Source organism: Lepidochelys olivacea (assembly GCF_965140295.1).
Source record: "Lepidochelys olivacea isolate rLepOli2 genome assembly, chromosome: 9".
NCBI lineage: Eukaryota > Metazoa > Chordata > Testudines > Cheloniidae > Lepidochelys > Lepidochelys olivacea.
In genome coordinates, this window is record NC_140419.1 from 6,303,486 (window position 1) to 6,327,808 (window position 24,323).

Here is a 24,323-nt window from a genome sequence, read left to right on the forward strand (position 1 = left end):
TTCCCAGCCGGCCAGCTGTGTAGCCTGGGGCACGTCCCTTCCCCTCTCCTCAGCTGCCCCCCCCCCGCCGCGAGTTGTCCAGTCGGTGAGGTCTGAGGGCGGGGCTGCGCACACGGGCAGCGCCCGGCGCCACTGAACTCCCCGGCTCGGCCGTGCTAGGCGCTGTACACCCGGCTGGGACAGGCGGTGCCCGGCCCGGCGCTCCCCCGCCCCCCTCGGCTAGGGGGAGCTGCGCGGGGCGGGGGAGCCCCTCTCTGTCACATGATCCCGGCCAACGCCCCCTACCTCCAGATTGGCTGCGCGGTATCACGTGACCCCGGCCTCAGCGCGGGAGGGGGAGCTGCCGTTGCCAGGCAACGCCGCAGCGGGCCGGGGAGCGGCCTGGTGGGACCCGAAGCGGAGCAGGTAGGAGCCTCCGGCCCCCGGGTAGCGAGACCTCCCCGCCTGCAGGGATGGGGGGGACGGCCCGCCCCGGGCGGGCTCCCCGCACCAGCTCTTGGGGAGGGGGCTTCCCCCACCCATCCTGGGTGGGATTAATGGGAGCCCCCCCCCCATTCTGGGGATGAGGGTCAGCCTGCCTGCCCTGGGGTGGGTGGCTGTGATGGGGTTCCCCCCCAGCCTTAGTGGCGAGGGGTTCCCCACGTGGGGTGGGGTGGCTGTCGGGGGGGGGGCTCCCCTTCCTTCCCTCCCTCCCTCCCTCCCCCGGAAGGATCAAGCCCAGCCCTTAGCCAAACTGGGGGTGCAGCAGAAATGGGGCTTCTCCCCCGCTTCTCTCCCCGCTCCTCCGTCCAGTCTCTTCCCAGGCTCCAGCTCCGCGGCCCTGCCTGTGGGAAAGGGGGTGGCTAATAATGGCCAGGCTGAGGGGTACGGGGGCGGGGGGGTCCTAGCTCATATTCTGCTTTGTGGGTCATCAGCACCAGCGGTCAAGGCTGGCACCACAGCGTCGCTGGCCGCAGGGGACCGCACGCCCAGCCAGCCTAGAATATTCAGTCTGGCTTTACTCTTCCATTAGCAGCCGGCTACGGCATCCGTGCTTTTCCCTGCGCGCGCACACATTTACGTTTTGTACAACAGGAACCAATAAAGATTCTCACTATTGTGCCCTTGGCAAAACCGCCACCTATGTTCTTATGCCCCCATTTATCGTTGGTGACGTTGATTTACTAGCACCGGCTAGTTTCCGGTTGAACCTGCTGTGCTGATGTAAACTGATCTAATTTCGTATGAAGGTCTTTAATGGAGATTTAGGCCCCCAATCTGCTAACGCGCTGGCCAGGCATATCCCTGCATTTGTGAGACTCTCCATTGGAGTCAATGGGTCTCCAAGGAGAGGGGCTAGCTGGTTCTTTGCGGGATTGGGGCTGAAATATGGAGCACCAAGAAGATGTATTTACAGAATTCCTTTTTGGAGCATTACTGGAAATAAGGTGGACCAGTGTTCCCAAACTTTTTATTAAAGTGACCCACCCACTGTACTTTATCTTTTTATGCGACCCACCCAGTGTCCAAATTCATGGCGGGGCTGGGGGCGAAAATCATAGGCCAACATCCTTTTCCTTCCCGTCTGCTACCTCCTTCTTGCCTTGCCAATGGGGCATTGACAGGTCACCCCAAAGCACATAGATGCTGGAACTAGGGGAGCAGGAGGTGCTGCAACTTGAAGTGGTTGCAGTGCGGGGCGGGGGTCCCCTGGCTTGAAGTGGTTTCTATTATTCACACGATTTATAGTTTGGTTCAACAGCTCTCAGCACCCCCACTATAAAAATTGTTCCAGCCACCCTGCCACAGCATCATCCTCCATCCCATTACCACAATCCTAATCATGGCCTGGTCCAGAAGGGAGGCTGCGGGGTGGTGGTGGGTGGATTGGTTGGTTGGAGAGCAAGCCTGTCCTGCACTCAGGCACTCAGCCCATGGTGGCACTTTCTGTCCCATGAAGCTGGGCTCAGCTCCTTGCTCCTGGCTTTGGGACCTGGCACACAGGGTTTCAGCGACGCTCAGGTTTGGCTGAGCCAAATCAGTGGCGGTGCAACCCTGTGTACCAGGTCTCAATGCCTGGAGTGGGGAGCCAGGCCAAGCTCCAGGAGACAGGAGCCTCTGCTTCCTGATGAGTGGGGGGATGGGCGCTTTCTCCACAAACCCCCTTTCCTGGGGCCTCCCCTCTGCATTGGGCCTGCAACCCATCTAGAACCTTCTGGTGACCCCCTGGGCCGTTACCCAGTGTTTGGGAAACACTCTGATAGATAATGTGTGAATGATAGATAACTAGTGGTGTTAATAATTCAATGTGTTTTGATGACTTGTAGGTCTGTCTTCAGTGAGACTCAGCAGTAACCTTAAATGATGGGAGACATCCTAGCTTATGAAGCCGAGTTACTGGGGCTGGTGAAAGAGGTAGATGTTTACTACAGAATAAAAAAGAAGAAATCATCTGGTGCCTGCATTTAGGGATGGGGGAAGGGGCAAATTTGTAACTGTTAGGCATTGATGCTGCCATTACTCTCTGTGAGTAGATGCTTGCAGCTGCATGGAGTCCCACTGATGGGGCACTCACTGCTTGCATGGAGCTCATTGCAAAATCAGGACCTTAGTTAAAGGAACACTATCAAGTAACTTTGGACCCAAAAGGTTTCATTTTAAAAAGGATTTGCAAAACATAATATAAATAGAATTGTGTTCATGAAATTTTTAAAATAAACATTGACAAGCATTTGTTTAATCCTTCGCTGTGGTGTTAGACTCACAGACCAAATATATTAGTACCTGAGAATTAGAAAGTGAAATGTACCAGTCCCCTGTTATTGTCTAACGTGGGGCTCTGATCCTACAAAGAGTTAAAATATATACTTAACATTATGCACTGTGATTAGTGCCGTTGCCTTCACTGGGACTATTTGCAGTGTATGAAGTTGAATAACGTGTATAAGTCTTTATAGGATTGGGGTATATCCAAAATGTAACAAACAAGAAAACAGCATGAATGGTGAAACATCAACATACATTATTTAAATTTTAATCTTCTCGGTATCAATAACACAGATAAGAATTTTCTCTTTTAAATTAGTTTTAAGTTAAGGCTTTGCTGTGGTACAGCCACCTGTTTAGCCCTGTGCCACAAACAGTACATACAACTTGCTTCATCACGTAATTGACATATCTTTTCTCCTTACTCTGGTGACAGAGGCTCCACTCTTGTGATTTGGTTTCTCTCTTTTTACACTTTCATACCAACAGTTTTTAGTCTATATTTGTACTTTATGAATTTCTCATGAAATGGTAAAGCCAAACACAGGATTTTCCATAATTGGACGCACCAGATTGTTGGTACATCCAAATGTGTGTCCTGCCTCTAACACTGGCTAATATTTCAGAGGCAGGCAAATCTCCCCCAAACCTGTAATGTGGCTAGTTTTGTACATTTTGGATGGAGGAGGGAGAAATCTTTCTGGACCTTTTGCAGCTTGGCCTGAAGAATGTGGTTTGCTTAAGTTAAGATATTATGAGTGATGGTAAAATTCTCAGATCTTTTAAAATTCAGCCACAGCGTTTGTCTGATTCTCTTGAAGCTAGAGGTCCCATTACCTGTAGATGATGATACCTTCAGAAAGTGTTAGTCACATAACTTTCTTGTAATTATCTGTTCAACCAAGCTTAAAAAAACTGTTGCATTACTGGTTATTAGTTGCCTTTCTTGATTTTAAAAAAATCAACTGACTATAGTAAAGCTTTGTAGCAAATCTGTAAATAAGTTTGCCTATTTATTGGTCACTGTTTTAAACATTAAAAAGCTTAAGAGTTTGTTATCTATGTGTGTTCTTGTGTCTTTAGTATTTAGACTTTGCAGAGTTTGAAGACACAGTGAAAACGTTTACAAAGGAATGTAAAATAAAAGGGAAGCCATTACCTAAAACAGCAGGTGGTTCCTTGAGAGACTCAAAGGCTTTGATTATCCAGGTAACAAATCTTTTATATTTGGTTTGACTAGCTAATGATCAGAACAGGTAGAGAGCACTGTACTATTACGTCAGTTGAAATAATCTGAAATGCTTAAGCTAACTTTTGGTTTAAACAGGAGTAGGCTGATAGCAGGGTATTTTCAGTGAAAGAATCTCAGCTGAAATTCACCCCATCAGGAACCAGAGTCCTACAGAGCTCAAGGTCTAAATTTTCAAATGCGACTCATGAATTTGGGTGGCTCAGTTTTTGGGTTTCCAGATTGACGCTCATTGGAAGTGTCTGATTTTCAGTAGAGCTGGGTGAAACTTTTCATGCAAAACTTTTGTTTGGCAAATAATGATGAGTCAGCAACACCTAAATGTTTCATGAATTCCAGTCAATTTTGTGAAATTATTTTGGGGTTTTAAAAAAAAAGAAATTCTGAAAAAATCAAAACGTTTAGATTTTTTTCAGTTCAAAATGACTTTTTGTTCCAAAATTCTCTAATTTAATTTTTAATTTGTTTCAATATTTGGAAAATGTTTCATTTTGGTTTGACCAACATTGAACTCCTTTCCTGTGTTTTCGTAATTGCCAGCGAGTCAAAACATCTGCTTTTTTCCATGCTCCGCTACTGAACTCCCACCTTCATTAAACCAGGCATCTTTAAGACAAGTCAAATAGGATGCCCAAAGCTGAGGCACTCAAAATCACAAGACACTATGGTGTGGCTACAGGCCTTGATGGTCATGTTATGTCTCAAGTTGATGAGGAGGGTAGGAGTGGGTTGTTGCAAAGTTGTTATTCCTAATGGTTAGGAGGATGTTGTTGTTAATATTTTGAAACATTCTGAATGTTTCTGGATAAAATTATCTGTAAATGTACTCTAGAATATAGGATAGGCACACTTTACAAAACAAAATACATCCATCCATCATGTTAACTTATTAAAATATACCCAGGAATTATGTACTCCCTCTGCTCCTGGGACTCTACCTCATTATTATGAAGACATGGATAAACTGATACGTCTAGATCTAATGTTTCTTCCTGTACCCCCCGTATTATTTTTTTGCACACTAATCATAGTTAGAGAAGGAAAGGGGAAGGATAAATGATGAGGAGTGAGTGAAAGTTGGGCAGAGTTTCATATCCATCTTACAGAGAGATTTTAAGGTGTGATTATTATTATTTTTTTGAGTGAGATAGGACAACGGAAATAATGGGAAGGCCTCCGAACCTTGGAGGGTTGTGGTAAGGAGATGAAGAAGAAGCAGAGTGGGTGAGTGGAGGTGTAGGATAATGTGAAGGCCAAGAGGTTTAATGAAGGAAGTTAACAAATAATTTTGAAAACCAGGAGGGCATTTTTTTAATTGGATCTGGAGATGGCTGGGAAACCAGTGAAGGTGATGGAGGAAAGAGGTTGTTATGACTGAGTTTTCTAGAACAAGAGAGAGGCTTGCAGTGTTCTGAACTCTCTGAGGTTTGGTAAATAAGGATTTAAGAAGACCATAAATTGAATTAATTGTGATGAGGAGTAATCGAACCATGAATGTGGATTATTTTTCAGAGACTGGGAGATGGTAAGGGTGAATTCTAGCTAAGTTGTGTTCTAGAGGTGGGGATAGACAAATTTATTCATCAGGGAGAGCAGAGAGATACGGGCAATTTTGGAATCTAGGATGACTCCCAAGGTTTCTAATTGTAGTAGGGTAGGGGGTCTAAGGTAAGGTGAGTGTACATGAAAAACAGAGGACTCTAGTACAGGGATCAGCAACCTTTCAGAAGTGACAGGTTTCAGGGTAGCAGCCATGTTAGTCTGTATCTGCAAAAAGAACAGGAGTACTTGTGTCACCTTAGCTCATCTTAATTAATTAGCCTCTTACAGTTGGTGTGGCTCCTTCCACCTTTTCATGTTCTCTGTATGTATGTATATCTTCTTACTATATGTTCCATTCTATGCATCCAATGAAGTGGGCTGTAGCCCACGAAAGCTTATGCTCGAATAAATGTGTTAGTCTCTAAGGTGCCACACGTCCTCCCGTTCTTTCAGAAGTGGTGTCCCAAGTCGTCTTCATTCATTTATTCTCTCTAATTTAAGGTTTCACGTGTTAGTAATACATTTTAACATTTTTAGAAGGTCTCTTTCTATAAGTCTATAATATATAAGTAAACTATTGTCGTATGTAAAGTAAATAAGGTTTTTAAAATGTTTAAGAAGCTTCATTTAAAATTAAATTAAAATGCAGAGCCCCCCAGACTGGTGATCAGGACCCGGGCAGTGTGAGTGCCACTGAAAATCAGCTCCTGTGCTCCCTTTGGCACGCATGCCATAGGTTGCCTACCCCTGCTCTAATATTTAGAAATATTTCATAGTGGGTAGTTACCATACAGCCAGGAGCTGATAGTGAAGACATGAAGATAGCTGGGGGATAAGGAGAGTCAGAGAGAAAGTCCGGGGACATATACATTTGTGGATCACTTCTATAGAAGTGACAAGAGAGGCTGATGTTAAGAAAAACAACCCCCTGAAGGAGAAGCTACCAAAAAAGAAAATGAATGAAAAGAGCCATATCTGAGGAGGGGGCAAGTTTAATAAGATGCAGACACACTTGCATTGGCTGAAGTCACAAGATCAGAAGCCCGTTGAAGTGGGTTTTGTGTCTGCCACGCAGGCATTGATTCCTTGGTGATCTCTCAGTGCTGTGTCAGCGCTCTAATTGTATCTAATTGTGAGAGGCTTTGGGTAAAATTTTCAAAAAAGCTAAGAGATTTAAATGGATGTAAATGGAACTTAAGCTTCTAAGTCAGGTACTTTTGAAAATGTTGCCCATCTATATGTGGGGTTGAATGAACTCTCTTCTTCTTTGCAGAAGGATCTGCTTACAGCATTTGAAGATGGAGAGCAGAAAGTTTTCTTTGAACTTTGGGAGAAGCATATTTCCTCTTCACTCCGAGACAATGAGCCTCTTGCCCAGAAGCTGGAATTTTATCTTCACATCCACTTTGCCATCTACCTCTTGAAGCACTCCGTGGGCAAGCCTGTAGGTTTGCTTTTCAGTTTGGACTTAGTTTGATTTTTGTGTGTATCTTCTCCAACCTTGGTGTTTGCCAAAACAAAGTGGATTAGAATGGATTGGTCTTTAGGTATTCCCAGGCAAATCCATTCCTTCAACAGCAGGCTATATTTGAGTTTGTCTTGAAAGCAGACCCTTGAGCTAGTGAAGTGTGGAGATGAAATTATTCATTTGAACCTGATCCTATAAGGTGCTGAGTACTGTCAAGTTCCAAAGAGTTCAAAAGGAGGTCTACCTTTAAAATCTTGCCCTTGAATTCATGGGAGTTTATTTTATTCCAGTGGACATTCAGTAACCTACAAGGCAAATAAGATATGACCACCAAATTAATGAACAGAATCTACCAAACAGGAAAAGCACCTCATTATGTCAAACTTCCATATTTCAAGATTGATTGACACCTCAATTTTTTTTGGTGAAAAAAGTCTTTTTTTAGCTTCATCTACCATTTCTGTTATTTTGGGTTCAGATGACCTTTTCTGCAGCTTTTAGAATGTGGTCCGAAATCCAGTTTTGTATTGTAAACATCATTTGTAACCTTAACTATGTAGTACCTCACCATAATATAATAGAATTAATTTATTTTGGACCCTAGTAATGATACTTTATAATAGGAATAGCTTCAGGGGAATGTATAGTAACTACACAATGGAAAAGTAGCACATCAGATTGTGAAAGGTCAGTTTAAATGGGCCACCTAGTGTTAACAAAGCTGTCCACAGTGTTTAATAGGTGAGAATTGGTATCTGCTAGAATAAATGTCCCACTGTGTGAGCCTTTGCGTTCTCTCTTGTTTCTTCTCTGCTTTGTTATGACTGGACACTGTCAGGTAAAATTTGATCTGAAATGTAAGTGTTTAAAAAATGCTTAATTCTAATAGAGATGTTCCCAAGAATTTAAAATATATTCATCTGGAAAAAATGTATAAAAAGCAAAGGGTATGTTTACACTGCAATTGAACACCCAAACCAGCCCGTATCAGCTGACTCAGGCTTTGGCTGGAGCCTGGACTCTGGGATCGCAATAAAACAGCCCCGTAATTCAAGCCCCATGTGCCTGAGTCAGCTGACGTGGGTCCGCCATGGGTGTGTGTTTGTAGTGTGGACATCCCCAAATAGTCTCAGGCACTGTGTATGATCTATTCTAAACAATGCACAAGTGCAATGGTGCAAGCAGCCAGCAGATGAAACTGAGTAGTCTTTTTTTATTTTTTTATTTTTAATTGTCCAATCAATCTGAGAGAAGTCCATGAAAAGTAAATTATATTTTAAAAATTCTGTCAGTAACTAATGTGGTGTTTAGTGGCTTAAGTGAGAATGATTGTTAGTAAAAATGTTTGTGTTTTTTAATCAATAGTTATCTCTTCTAGGTTTAGCACAATGCTTCTTTTTAAAGCAGTTTATGAAATAAATATCTACCAGCAAAATATATTCCATGTGATATTGAGGATGATTTTTTGACCCATTGATTTTGTTCCTGTGTGGCTTTCACTATACCATGCTTGCCAGAGATACAAGAGATGGCTTATTTAACATGTTTAAAATCAAGTAGTGACTTCCTCTCCACTTGCTGAATGCGGATATGGCACTTGACCTGCAGAAATCTGCTCCAAGTGCTCAAGACTGTTTTGCTCATAAAGCAAGTGGCCCTCCTTATTTCTCTTGGCTCCGTTGTCCTAACATGGAAGAACCCTTCTGCCTTTTCCTTTTGGATAAGTGACCAGGTGAAATGCTCTCTGACTAGCTAGACTGAGTGCTGTTCCCTGGGCTGGCCACTGAGAAGCACTTAGCCGTACTTGGTCAGCAGGTACTGTGGGATGGAGAATTAGTGCTTGATGTTGAATTTCGCCTTCACTTGTAGCTGCCAGCCCCCTTAAACACCCATTGAAGTTGTCTTCTAAATAATGACGCCTGTTTCTTTGTTTCTTAGGACAAAGCTGACTTTGATGAAAGGATTTCTCACTTTAAAACATACCTGGAGACGAAAGGGGCTGCACTGAGCCAGACCACAGAATTCCTCCCCTTTTATGCTTTGCCTTTTGTTCCCAACCCCATGGTCCACCCATCATTTAAAGAACTCTTTCAGGTAAATATTTGTTTTGCACAGATTTTGTTAATAATGATTTTTCTCACAGGGTGGATGGATGCTGAGTACTGTTTAGTATGGTAATGCTTTTTATTTTTTCCTTCTGCCAAAATTGTAAACCATAAAAAGGATATTTGTGGTGAGATGCAGTATAAGCGCTGTTAATAACATAGTAATGTTTTCCAGTCACTTACATAGGCTTGTGTACTGAATGATCCCAAAGTGTTTTACAGATGGTGTGTTCATAAATAGGATCACTGTCCCACTTGCCTCTGAAATGCAGATACCTGTGGGGAACAATGTGGGAACACTGATCTATGTTTCATACTACTTTTGCGTTGCTGCCCGACAAAACCCACTGTTTCTGGGTCCCAAAGCTCAGTGAAAAGCCTGATAACTAAGGCCGTGTCTACACTAGCGAGCTTACAGTAGCACACTGATACAGCTGCGCCTCTGTAAGACAGCTTGTGTAGCCGCTCCATGACAATGGCAGAGAACTCTCCTGTAGACCTCATAAAACCACCTCAACGAGTGCCGGTAGCTGTGTTAGCAGGAGAAGCTCTCCCGCCATCGTAGCGCTGTGCACACTACCTCTCATGCTGGCTAACCTTATGTTGCTCAGGGGTGTGGTGTTTTGTTTGTTTGTTTTTTTCAGACCCCTGAGAGACAAAAGTGGTAGTCAAGTATCAGGGGGTAGCGGTGTTAGTCTGTATCCACAAAAACACCAAGGAGTCCGGTGGCACCTTAAAGACGAACAGATTTATTTGGGCATAAGTTTTTGTGGGTAAAAACCTCACTTCTATGCCATGCATCTGAAGAAGTGAGGTTTTTACCCACGAAAGCTTATGCTCAAATAAATCTGTTCCTCTTTAAGGTGCCACCGGATTCTTTATAAGTGGTAGTGTAGACATGGCTTATGTGTAAGGAGCCTGTTGGAAATACATTTTGAGAAACGAACCCAAGCCTCCTTAGTGAATGGGGAGAAGAGGGAAAACTCTATTTCATAAGTAGTCCTCCCTCCAGTAAATGATGAGAATGCAACTGTCCCCCAACATATCCATCCAACATTTCCTATGACTTTTCTAGCAGCATTATATTGAACTTCCTTTCCAAAAAATTGAGACTCGGTAGCTATGTTTAACAACTTTGTCATACCCGTGTCGTTCCTGAGAGTGCTTTGTCAGCTAGACATGTTTGGCCTTTGCCCTTGTATGGCTGTTTCAGAATTTACATCTTCTGTCACTGCAGAGGCAAGGTGGGAAGAAAATAAGAATGGGATTAGGGTTAAACTTCATAGGTAGATTTGATCTTTCTGTATCTCTTTTAGTTTGGAGCTTTTACAGCAATTACCCTATTGACTTAATAGAGGGGGTGCGGAGGGACAGCCTATATGTAAACCCACTTCCAGGTACCTGCCCAGCTTGATGGTTAGGAAAGGATGTCTAGATGACGCTAGTGGTGCTGGCTTGACCCTTGGGCAGACTGCATGCATTTGGCAACTCGCTATCCACTGCTAAGTCAGGTTGAAACCAGAAAAGGAACATTCTGCCGCTTCCTTTTAGACTTGCTGCAAATAATGAGAAAAGGCAAAGGGCTAGTTGGTTTCAGAGATGGGATCTGATTACTTTCTGAATTCTGTTCAGCAGCCTTTTTGCATGCTATTCTAGGAGAAACATTTCATTTATCTCCAGGATCTCACTGTCCAAGATCTTAATGCTTAGTCACTCACAGCTTCTGTGGAATCATACAATTCACATGCCTCCTTGAAAACAAGTCAGTTGCTCAATTCCAAAGTTAAAACAAACAAAAACAAAAAAGAGTCACTAAGTATTGTTAATGATAGAGACCAGATTTTTTTTAAATAGAATCCTATTGTTCTGGAAAAGGACTAAATGTATTGTCTAAAGTGCTCGCAGAGGCGACATGTAAGTGTTAAGAGCAGGGGGGCCCAATTTAAAGGTTGGGGGGGCAAGTGAATGCCCAGTGCGTTGCCTCTGGATAGAGGAACCTTCCAGCCTCACTTCCCTGAGCCAGGGCAGCCAATTACGCTGGCTTTTGGGGGCTGGGGCCGCAAGAGTGGGGAGCATGAGTTGCTGGGCCAGCCTGGGCCCTGGGCGGGGACCTCACAGCAATAAAATTTTTCCCTAGAGCTTCCACACCCTCACGGATACCTCAGCAGGGAGAGGAGAATGAGCAATGCCCCTATTCTGGTTGAGCACAGGGAACCTGTTCCCGGTGCTTTCTCCAATGACCACGCTCCAGCCCCCTCCCGTGCTTGACCCAGGGCTGCTGTTTTCGCCCCGCTAGCGTTACTTGCTGTGCGGACCCCTGCCACTGCCTTCCCAGCCGGGCTCTCGCATGCTGCACAGAAGGAGTGACCTGGAGTGGCCATCCTCACCCGGCAGAAATGGCTCTGTCCCGCTCCCCTCCGCTTCCCACCTGGGTCTGGCTGCCGGGGTGAGGAGCCGAGCAAGCTGGAAACTAGTGGGGCGTAGTGTGAGAAGAACAGAGCCCTCCTCTCCCCAGCAGGCTGAGCAGAGCAAGCTTTGGAGAAGCCCGCTGAGCTGCGGTAAAGGGCCAGGAGCTGAAGGGGGTGCATTGGGCCTCTGTGGCATTTCATACAGCACCCGGCCATGGGCTTCTTGTGGGGCCACAGGGTCAGTTCACTCTGAGCCCTGCAAGGGCAGCTTGGTGCTCACAGCAACCTGAGGGGGTCATGTGACCCTACATGCACCCCCGCATATTGCCTCTGGTGTGAGATATATTGAAATGTGATAGGCCGAAAGGTATGTAAGCACATATTGTATACCTGGCAATACTGTATAGTATTCAATGGTGCATCATTGTCTTGAGTTCAGACTCGCAAACCTGGCAAATGTGAATCCTGTATCGTTTCCAACCTGGTGAAACCCAGGGAAACTTGAGATGTAAGAGCAGCTCTGAACACACAGAATAGCAAATCTCAGGAAGTTTTTGCTGCTTGTTGAAAAATATCAACTGTTCACCTGTTAGGTACCTTTTCAGCAAGCAGAAACCCGATTGATGGAGGGTGATGACTGAGGAAATGGATAGTTGGTATGGAATTTTTAAGAAACAAAGACTGTTTTTTTTCCCCCCGATTCACTATGTTTTCTGGTGTTTAGGGGAAGATGTATCTGTCAGAAAGAAAACTTCATTCCAAACAGCGGATGATTCGTGGATTAGTCCAATTTTCTTACAAGTTCTTGGAATCCAAACCTCTAATAGAAATGTTGTATTCTGATTCACTGACGTAAGGCCATGGCCTTTGATAGTCTAATGACAAAACGTAAACTTAAATTCCAGACTGAGTCAACTATGAAAAATGAATATGATGATTTCTATAGCTTTGTTCATTAAAGCTGAAGAATTAGCAAGGGTTCATTATTATGTTCCATTACAAATAAATGAACTTTTCTCATTCGGCTTTAATTTTTTGGCCTGATTTGTTTTCATTTTTGCAACTTAATGCCTTGTGTTCCATGCACATTCAGTATGCCTATTTTTGGGTAGCTATTTTAAAATTGAAATAAAATATTATATATGACTAAATAATAAAATAAAAAAAAATATTATACATGAAATGTTTAGGATTATCGTTGAGTTGACTTGTCATTTTCTTGCATGCGTATGAGCCACTCATCAAGCAGGCTAGCTTTCATACCATTAGAGGCACAATTTTTCACTGCAGTGCTGGCTGTGTTGCTTGCTGCTGGAAGTTGCTATGACTCCAGCTGTAATTTTTTGTTTTTTCTTTTCAAGGATTCTTGGATGCCGGAGTTAAAGACGAGGTTGGAAAAGTTCCTGTCTCTGACTCTCAAAGCCAGTCATGCCCCAAGGCTTCTCACTTTATATGTATCCTTTTGAAAAATGTTTTAAAGATCATTAAATTAGACTGCCCTTTTTATAGTAATTTTATTGAAGCAGCATGCTGCTTGTTTGCTGTGTAATCACCGTAATGTTACTAAGTTGTATTACTTACCCTGGGAAATGTTGACACACCACATTCAGAAAAGTTGTTTTAAAAAAAGTTATACCAAATGTTAGGACAGCAGTCTAAATATTTGGTACCTACTGACCTGCTTGTTTACCAGATCATCATTATTTAATATAATGTGGATAGTATATCATTGTCTGAGGCACAATTCTGACGTGACCTCTCTCTGGGCAGCCAGTAAATCCTCTGTCTTTCTCAGAAGCCCACTTCAGTGGAATATTTTCATAGCTTTCAGGAGTCCCAGAGATAATTATTTTACTAAACAAATTATGCTACATGCCTTATTTTATTTAAAAGAGCATCATCATTTCTCTAGCAGCGTCATTTAAGCCGCAGTGGGAGGCCTAATCTGCATAGTAACAGAGGTCTGACAAGATTACTGGCCCTATTTTTGCTCAGCACAGTTCACTCATGGCGAGACTGGTACCTCTCAGCCTTTCGTAAGGGGCAGCACCTAGTTGCGTAGCCTCAGGAACAAAACAGGGACCAAATTATGACTCTACAAATCCTAGCTTCAGTGGACATGAGTTGCACCATCCCTTTTCCTAGTACAGCTTCCTTTCCCCCAGCAAACCAACGTGGCTCCACTGGTCCTTGTAGTGGGGGCATGGAGGTAATGCCCCTTCTGTTCTGGTAATGCCCCTTCACTCTCTGCCAGCTTGGCTGGATGGAGAGCTGTGATCACTGCCCATGTTATGACTCTTCATGTGGCAAGCCCACACAGAGGAGTAAGTGGGCATCTTATGCTTGCTTCTTCCTCTGCATGGGCGCATAGGCTGACTCATGACTGAGTCCTATGAGTTTCTTTGGTAGGAAACATTTCTTTCTATAAACCAGTTGCACAGCTTATATCATCAATTCATATTTGATACAGTTTTTGTTTTATAACATGAGTTTGAAGCCTTTTCCTGGTGTCTGCATGCTAAGATTAGGGTTATCAAAACTCATGCTTCAGAGCATAAAATGATGTCTGCAGGAATAAGAAAAGAGGCTCTCTCATGTTTCTGTGCAACATTACACATCAGGCTAGGTGCTTCATGGGGTTTTTCTTTTCCCCCAAAACATTAGGCAGTAATGCCAGAAGCAGTATGGACACTGGACTTGATTGGGCCATACTGATTCAGTCCATTGGTCTATGTCCCTATCCTGAATACCCCTTAAATGGAGATATGTTTTCCTGAACTACTCTCTCTCTTACAACAGAAGGAGAATGGACAGTGCAGCAAAGGTAAATGATCAGATTTGCTAGGGAAGGTTTATACTACCAGCAGCTGTAACTGTGAGAGGAGGATAGGCCTAGGGTGAGAGGAAAGCTAATGAAATTGGGCAAAAAATGGCTTAAAATTAAGGCCCCAATCCTACAACTTCTTATAGGAAGGACTGCATTGAAGTCAGTGGGACATTCCAGAGGCAGTTTGCTAAAGGGTCTAATGGCAGAGGTTGTATTTCCAGCTTGTTTTTAGTGACATTTTTACTTAAAAACAGATCATATGGAGGATTTGGTAAAAGGTGCATATTTAAGCTATCCTGATTAGATACAGTTTTCCTAAAATTCCTCTCCAGTATGTGCTTATAGCTGTATATATATAGATCCTCTGCTCTCAAATCTTAAGTCAGTTATTCTGGAAGTTGCAGGGGTTTGCAGAGAAACAATGAGTTTTATTGTCTTTAATTCCCCTTCAGGTTTTTTCCTTTAGATTCCTAATATTGAACCAATTGGTTTAACCCTGATAAAAATGTGTTAATTTTGGAGTAATTTTCTTGTCATATTTTGTTTATAAATGTTCAAAAGCACCCGAGTGTATGTCTACATTGCATCTGGGAGCGAGCCTGGGTTAACAGACTTGGTTTACCAGGGTTTGCGCTAGTGTGCTACAGATAACTGTGTAGACATTGTGGCTCAGGCTGAAGTTTGGGCTCTCAAGGTCCTCTCAAGGAGGAGGTGGGCTTAAGAGTCTAAGATGGAGGTCAAATTACAGCGTCAATGCTATGACCTGCCCGGGGTACAATCTGGACTGTTGGATGGTTGTGCACCCTTAACTCTCTGGTCTGGTGTGCCCTATGCCCTGCCTTGCTGTGTGAGTGGCCACTCTGCTCACTCACCCCAGCTTCTAGCACACAGGTCATCCCTGGACATATTCCAGAGTGCTATGCCAAGCCATTCTTGAGTTACATATAGGGCGACACTCATATATCCCTAGTCCCAGCCTTGCACCCCAAAAATGCGCCTGACACTGCTCAAGACCCCCTAGGTCAGAGTAAGCTCATTAGTTTGTCATGCCATCAAAGGGTACAGATATGCACCAGCCTTTATAACCTGAGTAGACTCCCCAGACTTCAACCAAAAATGCACTGGCTTAGGTAAAACACTGAAATAAGTTTAACTATAGAAAGATAGGTTTTAAGAGACTTATAAGTGGTATAGGCATAGGAATTCAGAATTGATTGCAAAAAGAAATAAAATTAGGGCTGTCAAATTAACTGCCGTTAACGTGTGCAATTAATGCAGAGCAGGATTAACGTGTTAATTTTTTTAATGTGGGTTAATCGCAGACCCTCTGGGCGGGAGGTGGGCATGAGCTGCTTTGGAGAGCCTGTCTGGTCAGACGCAGTAACACAAGCCGCCACCAGAGGGCGGGAAGAAAAGAGGCTAGAGAAAGTAACCTGGTTCTCATCCCGGCGTTTTTAAAGTAAGAACAGCACTGCCAGGGGCTCGCCTGAGCCTCCCCGCCGCGAGCTCCACGCCCCCTAAGCTGAGGTTGATCCTCTCCCCCACCCACTCCGCTGACTCAAGCTCTGCACCGCCCAGGGGTCAGCTCTGAAGCCAGCACTGCCTGCCAGCAGCAAATTTCTCCACTTTCCTGCTGCTGGGCAGTGCTGCCTTTAGCTGATCCCCGGGCAGCCACCTCTCTCTGCTCTGCCTTGCAGCCAGGACGAATAACCAGGTTTGGCAAAGAAGTAAGGACATAAGGGACAGAGCTGGAAATGGGGACAGTCCTGGCCAAAACAGGACGTATCGGCACCCTAGCCAGCCCGGGCCCTATTGTTCCCAGCTGGCCCCTCACTCCTGGGACCAACCCCCCTGCATTGTGCCCCATTCCCTTTAACGGGCTGTTTGCTCCGGAGGTACCCCATAGAGAACATGGGCCTGGTGAGCTCAGCCTCCCTGTACCAGCCTCTCCTCCCCTGCAGTATGATGAGTCCCCGAGGTAAAATCCACCCTCCCTTGCAAAGAAGGACTCACTTAGCTGAAGGGAGCCCACCTAGCTCAGTAAAAGGAGGTGAGCCTGATGAGCCCAGTACTAGAAACTACCCTTCCAGAAGCAGCAGCAAAACACCTCCCTCACCCTCGTCCTGTGCCAAGTCATTGCTTGCTCCCCCCTCAACACATCGGTACCCCTTGTCCTCCCAGAACCTCCTCCTGCACAAGTCATTGCTTACTTCCCCCCTTCCCTGTCCTCTCCCAACACTGAATGCTTGTTTGTCTGAGTGACTGGCTGAACAAGAGGTAGGACTGAGTGACTTGTAGGCTCTACAGTTTTACATTGTTTTATTGTTAAGTGCAGTTATTCTTTTTTACATAATTCTACATTTGTAAGTTCAACTTCCATGATAAAGAGATTGCACTACAGTACTTCAGCGTGGTGAACTGAAGTTTCTTTTTTACAGTGCAAGTGTTTGTAATCAAAAATAAATATCAAGTGAGCACTGTACACTTTGTATTCTGTGTTGTAATTGAAATAAATATATTTTAAAATATAGAAAACATCCAAAAATATTAAAATAAATGGTATTTTATCATTGTTTAACAGTGCGATTAATCCCGATTAATTTTTTTAATCACTTGACAGCCCTAAATAAAAGATAAAATCCCAGTCTAATTCCTAAACTTTATCAAGCTAAGTCAAATTTGAAGTGGATGGTTTCTCTTATGCAAAAACTTACAGCAGTCTGTGCTAACTGGAAACCACTCCCCCCACTACAAATGTTTTTGTCTTCCAAAAGATCTTATAAAGAAAAGGAGTACTTGTGGCACCTTAGAGACTAACCAATTTATTTGAGCATGAGCTTTCGTGAGCTACAGCTCAGCTCACGAAAGCTCATGCTCAAATAAATTGGTTAGTCTCTAAGGTGCCACAAGTACTCCTTTTCTTTTTGCGAATACAGACTAACACGGCTGTTACTCTGAAAAAAGATCTTATTACATTCAGTGTACGTGAGGGAGAAGAGGTGACATGGTAATGTCGTTGTCCCTTATTTATACTCTCCTCCAGGTGCTGGAAAGATCCTTGCTGTATCCTGGGGCTTAGGCAGCCCTATGGTGTACGTGCTCCAGCAACTGTCTTGTGTGTGAATTGTAAATCTCTTGTTTTCAACTCTCCTGCTGGTGCATGGCTGGTGATGGTACTCTGACACCTGGCTGGGTGTTGGTCACTCCTAGGTGCTACTGAAGAGCTAGTCTCTGGGTGTTTCCCAGACTCTTAACATGTTTCAGTAACAAACATGTAGCAAAATCTCCTAATGATACATAACATTTTGACAGAACAATGATGCTCAACAGATTATAATTTTCCAAATGATACCTCACAAGGCATACTTTGTACAAAACATATCATCATAGCGGTGAATATGGGGGTTTTGGGGTGCTATTTTGAGATACAGTGCCTCACAAAAGCAGCCTCTACACAGCTACTTTTAGCGCATTAGTGTAAGTTCTGTTAGCACAAGTCTGTGGATCCGGGTTGGGAGGCTCACTCCCAGGTGCAATGCAGACATACCCTAAGGGAGTGGAGCCTAGGTTTCCCTGAATGTCAGTGGGTCTTAAGCACCTGAGTGCTTAAGTCACTTCAGAAAATGAAACTTAGTTGCTTCTGAACATTTTCCCTATGTTCTCTTATATTATGTTCGTTTATTTTACTCTGAGGATTTATTTTTTGTATTCTGCTAATTTGGTTTATTAAAACAAATGAGCTTTGTCTTCTAATGTTGGACGTTTCCGTCATTTGCTTCATTATTTTGTGTTCTGTGTTGCATTTGATTTTATTAAGTAATAGAGGCATCTTTCTAGCTTGTACTTTTCCAAAAGTGAGAGTACTGAGGAAATTACTCCTTTCTGAAATATTAATTTGTTCTCCTGACTTCGGCTATGAGTCTGCATGGGTGTGGCTGTGTAGCTCTGATGGCAGTTTCAGGCCTTAATATGTAGCTCTGTTTTATTCCTTACAATTTAGGTCTGTTTAGACTTTAAAAAAGATTGTTTGAGGCCTGCCTCATCTAAAGGGAATTGGGTCTGAGGTGTGAGCTTTGTGATGTGCTTCCAAAATCTCCTGCAGAAGACTCACAGTGAGATCCATAGTACAGGCTCACTGTTGGAGACATGAGTGAGTGTTTGCTTTATCAATGAAGTAGAAATGCAAACAAAATTAATAAGGGACACATGAATGAAATGTAGCATGGCAAAGAGTTCTGAACACAGCCTTTTGTAAACCGTTGCCAGTCATTAGTCTCTGACATGCTGAAGCACTTTGAGGTTAGACGAGATGGTGTAAATGCTCTGGAGGATGTACTGGAGAGTTTAGAGCGTTTACCTTTCCTGATTAACCTACTGGATGCTCTGGCTCCTCACCTGTTTGCCACAAGACTTTTTTTACCTGTATGGTTTTAAAAGCTGTCTGGGTGGTGTGCTTACCTTACAACTTCCCCTGTAGATTTTTTGTTTGATTAGGCAGATCTGAAGAACTACAAAATGTTGGTGCTGTACAAGCAAAGCCCCAGGAATAGGCACCGACTCTGTAGGTGCTCCAGGGCTGGAGCACCACAGAAAAAAAACAGTGGGTGCTCAGCACCTACCAGACACAGCTGTTCGGCGGCACCCGTGATCAGCTAATCAGGGGTGCCGCCAAACAGCTGTTCAGTGATGCCTCCAAAGAGCTGATCAGCGGCTCAAGTGGGGCGGAGAGCAGCGAATGGGTGGGGGCCTCGGGGAGGGGATGGAGTGGGAACAGAAAGAGGTGGAGCAGAGTAGGGGCGGGAAGAGTCGGGGCCTTGGGAGAAGGGGTGGCATGGGGGTGTGGCCTCAGGACAGAGGAGGGGTGGAGTACCCCCAGGGAAAATGAAAAGTCAGCATCTATGGCCCCCAGGCTTTGCTTTTATCCTGGGTACTTAAAGGAAAATTGAGGAAATAGCATCTTTGGAGATTGACTAGCAGCTTTCTTTTGTATTTCCTGTTGACAAAAACAGTGGCAAGGTTCACACCCATGAATCCATTTTTATAACCTCATAGCATAGATTTTTCTTGTGATGTATTGTGTTTTATTCTGTGATGTGAAGACTATGTGGGGCCTTCTGAAATGGAGATTTAGTTTGACAGATGAAAAACAAAAACAACTGAACTTGGAAGGCTACCAAGATGTCCAGGTTCCTAGTTTGAAAGCTAGTAAACCTTTCAGCAGATGACAATGGTTAATTCCTAAAAAATGAGATCTACGGATAATACAAAGCAGCACAGTGCAAAGTGTATAAAATAAAATTTCTGTAGCATCGTGTGGTCTGCATGTGTGGAAAGAATTCTTAAATGTTGAGATGCTTAAATACGTTCCGTGGGATGTACAGGCATTTGGGTGTGTAGTTTTTCCTGCTGACCATAGTTCCAAGAGTTATTCTCATCACTGAAAATGTTCCCCATCAAACTTACGAAAAGCAAATGAACAATGAGTGGATATATGTTTCATGAGTAATATGTTGCAAAGTTTTCTCTGTGTGAACATCTGTCTTTGGATATGTCCAATGGAAATGGTCTTAAATAGGAATCTCCATCATTGGAGGTTAAGAACAGGGTGGACAAACACACCTGTCCGGGATGGTCTAGGTTTTTTTTTGTCCTGCCTCAACGTGTGGGGGCTGGACTTGATGGCTTCTCGAGGGCCCTTCCAGCCCTACATTTTTGTAATTCTATGAATATTTTATAGTTTAGGCAATTGTGTAATTAGATTCCCTCTGTAAGTTTGCTTACCGTGTTGTCATTTTGAAGTTTTGTCCATTTCGAAGTTTTTAATTACCCAGACATCTGTTGGGAAAATAACACAGCAGGGCACGGATTATCCAATAAGTTCTTGGAATGTATTGGAGAAATTTTTTTATTTCAGAAGGTGGAGACAACCACCAGGGGAGAGGCTGTTCTAGATTTGATTTTGACAAATAGAGAGGAACTGGTTGAGAATTTGAAAGTGGAAGGCAGTTTGGGTGAAAGTGATCCTGAAGTGATAGAGTTCATGGTTCTAAGGAATGGTAGGAGGGAAAACAGCAAAATAAAGACAATGGATTTCAAGAAGGCAGATTTTAGTAAACTCAAGGAGTTGGCAGGTATGATCCCATGGGAAGCAAGTCTGAGGGGAAAAACAATAGAAGACAGTTGGCAGTTTTTCAAAGAGACATTATTAAGGGCACAAGAGTAAACCATCCCACTGCATAGAAAAGACAGGGAGTATGGCAAGAGGGCACCCTGGCTTAACCAGGAGATCTTCAATGATCTAAAAATCAAAAAAGAGTCCTAAAAGAAGTAGAAACTAGGTCAAATTACAAAGGATGAATATAAACAAACGACACAAGTATGTAGGGACAAAATTAGAAAGGTCAAGGCAAAGAACGAGATCAAATCAGCTAGAGACATAAAGTGTAACAAGACAATATTCTACAAATACATCAGAAGCACGAGGGAGACCAAGGACAGGTTAGGCCCATTACTCAATGTGGGGAGGAGGGTGAATAATAACAGAAAATGTGGAAAAGGTAGAGGTGTTTAATGACTTCTTTGTTTCGGTTTTCACCCAGAAGGTTGGTGGTGATTGGACGTCTAATGTAGTGAATGCCAGTGAAAATGAGGTCGGATCAGAAGAGGCTAAAATAGGGCAAGAACAAGTTAAAATTACTTGGACAAATTAGATGTCTTCAAGTTACCAGGGCCTGATGAAATGCATCCTAGAATACTCAAGGAGCTGACTGAGGAGATATCTAAGCCATTAGCAATTATCTTTGAGAAGTCATGGAAGACGGGAGAGATTCCAGAGGACTGGAAAAGGGCAAATATAGTGCCCATCTATAAAAAGGGAAATAAGGACAACCCAGGGAATTACAGACTAGTCAACTTAACTTCTGTACCTGGAAAGATAATGGAGCAAATAATTAGGCAATCAGTTTGCAAACATCTAGAAGATAATAAGGTGATAAGTAACAGTCAGCATGGATTTGTCAAAAACAAATCGTGTCAAACCAATCTGATAGCTTTCTTTGACACGGTAATAAGCCTTGTGGATGGGGGGAAGCGGTTGAGTGGTATATCTTGACTTTAGTAAAGCTTTTGATACTGTCCCATATGACCTTATCATAAATAAACTAGGGAAATGCAACCTAGACGGAGCTACTATAAGGTGGGTGCAAAACTGGTTGGAAAACCGTTCCCAGAGAGTAGTTATCAGTGGTTCACAGTCATGCTGGAAGGACATAACGAGTGGGGTCTTGCAGGAATCAGTTCTGGGTCAATATCTTCATCAATTATTTTGATAATGACATACAGAGTATACTTATAAAGTTTGCAGACGATACTAAGCTGGGAGGGGTTGCAAGTGCTTTGGAGGATAGGATTAAAATCCAAAATGACCTGGACAAACTGAAGAAGTGGTCTGAAATAAATAGGATGAAATTCAATAAGGACAAACGCAAAGTACTCCACTTAGGAAGGAACAATCAGTTGCACACATACAAAATGGGAAATGACTGCCTAGGAAGGAGTACTGCAGAAAGGGATCCGGGGGTCATAGTGGACCACAAGTTAAATATGAGTCAACAGTGTAATGCTGTTGTAAAAAAAAAAAAAAAAAAAGCGAACATCATTCTGCGATGTGTTAGCAGGAGTGTTGTAATCCAGACACGAGAAGTAATTCTTCTGCTCTACTCCACTCTGATTAGGCCTCAGCTAGAGTATTGTGTCCAGTTCTGGGCAGCACATTTCAGGAAGGAGTGGACAAATTGGAGAGAGTCCAGAGAAGAGCGACAAAAATGATTAAAGGTCTAGAAAACATGACCTCTGAGGGAAGATTGAAAAAGTTGGGTTTGTTTAGTCTGGAAAAGAGAGGATTGAGCAGGGACATAACAGTTTTCAAGTATGTAAAAGGTTGTTACAAGGAAGAGGAAGAAAAACTGTTTTTCTTAACCTTTGAGGATAGGACAAGAAGCAATGGGCTTAAATTGCAGCAAGGGAGATTTAGGTTGGACAGTAGGGAAAACTTCCTAACTGTCAGGGTGGTTAAGCACTGGAATAAATTGCGTAGGGAGTTGTGGAATCTCCATCATTGGAGATTTTAAAGAACAGGTTAGACAAACACCTGTCAGGAATGGTCTAGATAATTAGTCTTGCCACCAGTGCAGGGGACTGGACTAGATGACCTCTTGAGGTCCCTTCCAATTCTATGATTCTTTATTTTGCCAGATACGTATTTGATCTATGATTTGCCCAAAGATCAGCTGTTATTGGTTCCCACTGAGTTTCTGGCTATCTGCTCTAGAAAAAAATCCCCGAAATGGCTTGACTTGCAGTTGGATACAAAGATGCAGTCACAAATTGCAGCGTCCTGCATCTGCAGGATTCATTATAAGTGACTCTCAGAAAGAGGCAATTCTTTGGGGAGAGGGGAAAGAGAACTGTGAGCATACTATAATTGTCCTTTTATTCACAAACTGCAGAAAACACAGCTTAGAAGTAAGAGAATGCAGCTGCTCTGCATGCTCCATTTCATTTTCATCATTATCTGTGTATATCCAAAAGTTTTTGAATGACTTTTTAAAAAAGATTACATAGTGACTTGTATTTTTTTTCATTGATAGTGAAAGTTTTATGAAGCAGTTCAGTTTGAGTATTGTCCTTCTGGACAGTTTGATGTAGTTTATGATGTTTGGTGAAACAGTTTTGTCAGAAAATAATTTACTATACAATGATCTGATAGTTTTGTTCACAATTGGCCCATAACGCCTCAAAATTTAACTGGTCTGGGACTGCAAAGGATGGCTTGGAAGGTACTGAGATCAGGTGTCACAGTAACTTTAGTGTTCTGAACTTCCTAAGAATTTGTGCTTGGGATATGCAGTGTAGGCATGTACCACCCTCCGAATGAGGATCTCAAAGCACTTTAGAAACAACAATTCATGTTCACAACACCCCTGTGAGGGAGGGTGGTATTATCCCCATTTTATAGAGTGGGAAACTGAGGCAAAAGGCGGCAAATTTATTTCCTCAAGATCACAGAACAAGTCTCTTATCAAGTAGGGAATAGGATCTAGTTCTTCTGACTCCTGGTCTTGTGTCTTAAGCACTTGTGTGTGCTTTTCCCCATGTGTTCATTTAAAGCTGCATTGTTTCATACTGGGGGAGGGATTGAATGCATTCCTGCCACTCCATAAAACTTTGACATCTGATAAAAGAAGTCCTAGTTCTGTTAAATGTGCTGTAGTAAAGTTGATCTTTGGGAATTTTTCACCAGCTAGTTCCACAGTAAGTATTCAGTCTTGTTTTACAGATAAGTAAGATGCCATCTTCATACCGTAGGAGCAAAGATGGCTGAGTGTCTAGCTACTTTAAAACATACGTTCTAGCAAATAAAAACATCAGCAATAATTGTAGAGTTCCTCTGCTTCCCTTTAAGGCAGTGGTGGGCAACCTGCGGTCTGTCAGGGTAATCCGCTGGTGGGCCGCAAGACAGTGTTTACACTGATTGTCCACCGGCACTGCCACCCGCAGCTCCCAGTGGCCACGGTTCGCTGTTCCCGGCCAATGGGAGCTGCAGGAAGTGGCGCGGGCTGCAGGGACGTGCTGTCCGCCGTTTCCCGTAGCTCCCATTGGTGGGCAATGGCGAACCGCGGCCACTGGGAGCTGCGGGTGGTTGTGCCTGCCAATGGTCAACGTAAGCAAACTGTCTCGTGGCCCGCCAGCAGATTTTATAGCTTTTGTTGGCTCATGACCCTGTCCACTATGCCATGCAATTTCAAATTCCCATCTTCTGTTTGTATGTTTATGCCATTATTGGTAGTCAGTAGTGTGATACAGATTGCTGCTGTTCCTGGAGAGCAGGGATCTAGGGATTAGGCTTGAAAACTAAAATTTAAAATAACGTTGTTGTTTAGTTTGTATTGGTGTTCTGTTTACCCCAAAAGCAATTGGA

At 43.4% G+C, this 24,323-nt stretch overlaps 1 protein-coding gene across 5 annotated transcripts in view; it reads left to right on the forward strand.

The window, feature by feature from the left end:
- The first annotated feature begins 215 nt into the window (after positions 1-215).
- The window catches only part of ARMC9 (armadillo repeat containing 9), a 116,669-nt gene continuing 92,561 nt past the window's right edge, over positions 216-24,323 (forward strand). For 2 of the 5 annotated variants that reach the window (XM_084640007.1, XM_084640008.1), the window contains exons 1-7: positions 221-405; positions 2,307-2,394; positions 3,829-3,954; positions 6,810-6,980; positions 8,943-9,098; positions 12,879-12,971; positions 14,317-14,341. In XM_084640007.1, coding sequence (XP_084496133.1) covers positions 2,341-2,394; positions 3,829-3,954; positions 6,810-6,980; positions 8,943-9,098; positions 12,879-12,971; positions 14,317-14,341 — 625 coding nt within the window. In that variant the 5' untranslated portion in view covers positions 221-405; positions 2,307-2,340. Of the gene's footprint in view, positions 406-2,306; positions 2,395-3,828; positions 3,955-6,809; positions 6,981-8,942; positions 9,099-12,878; positions 12,972-14,316; positions 14,342-24,323 lie in introns of all 5 variants that reach the window. The other 3 variants (XM_084640006.1, XM_084640005.1, XM_084640009.1) reach the window with 3 other exon arrangements.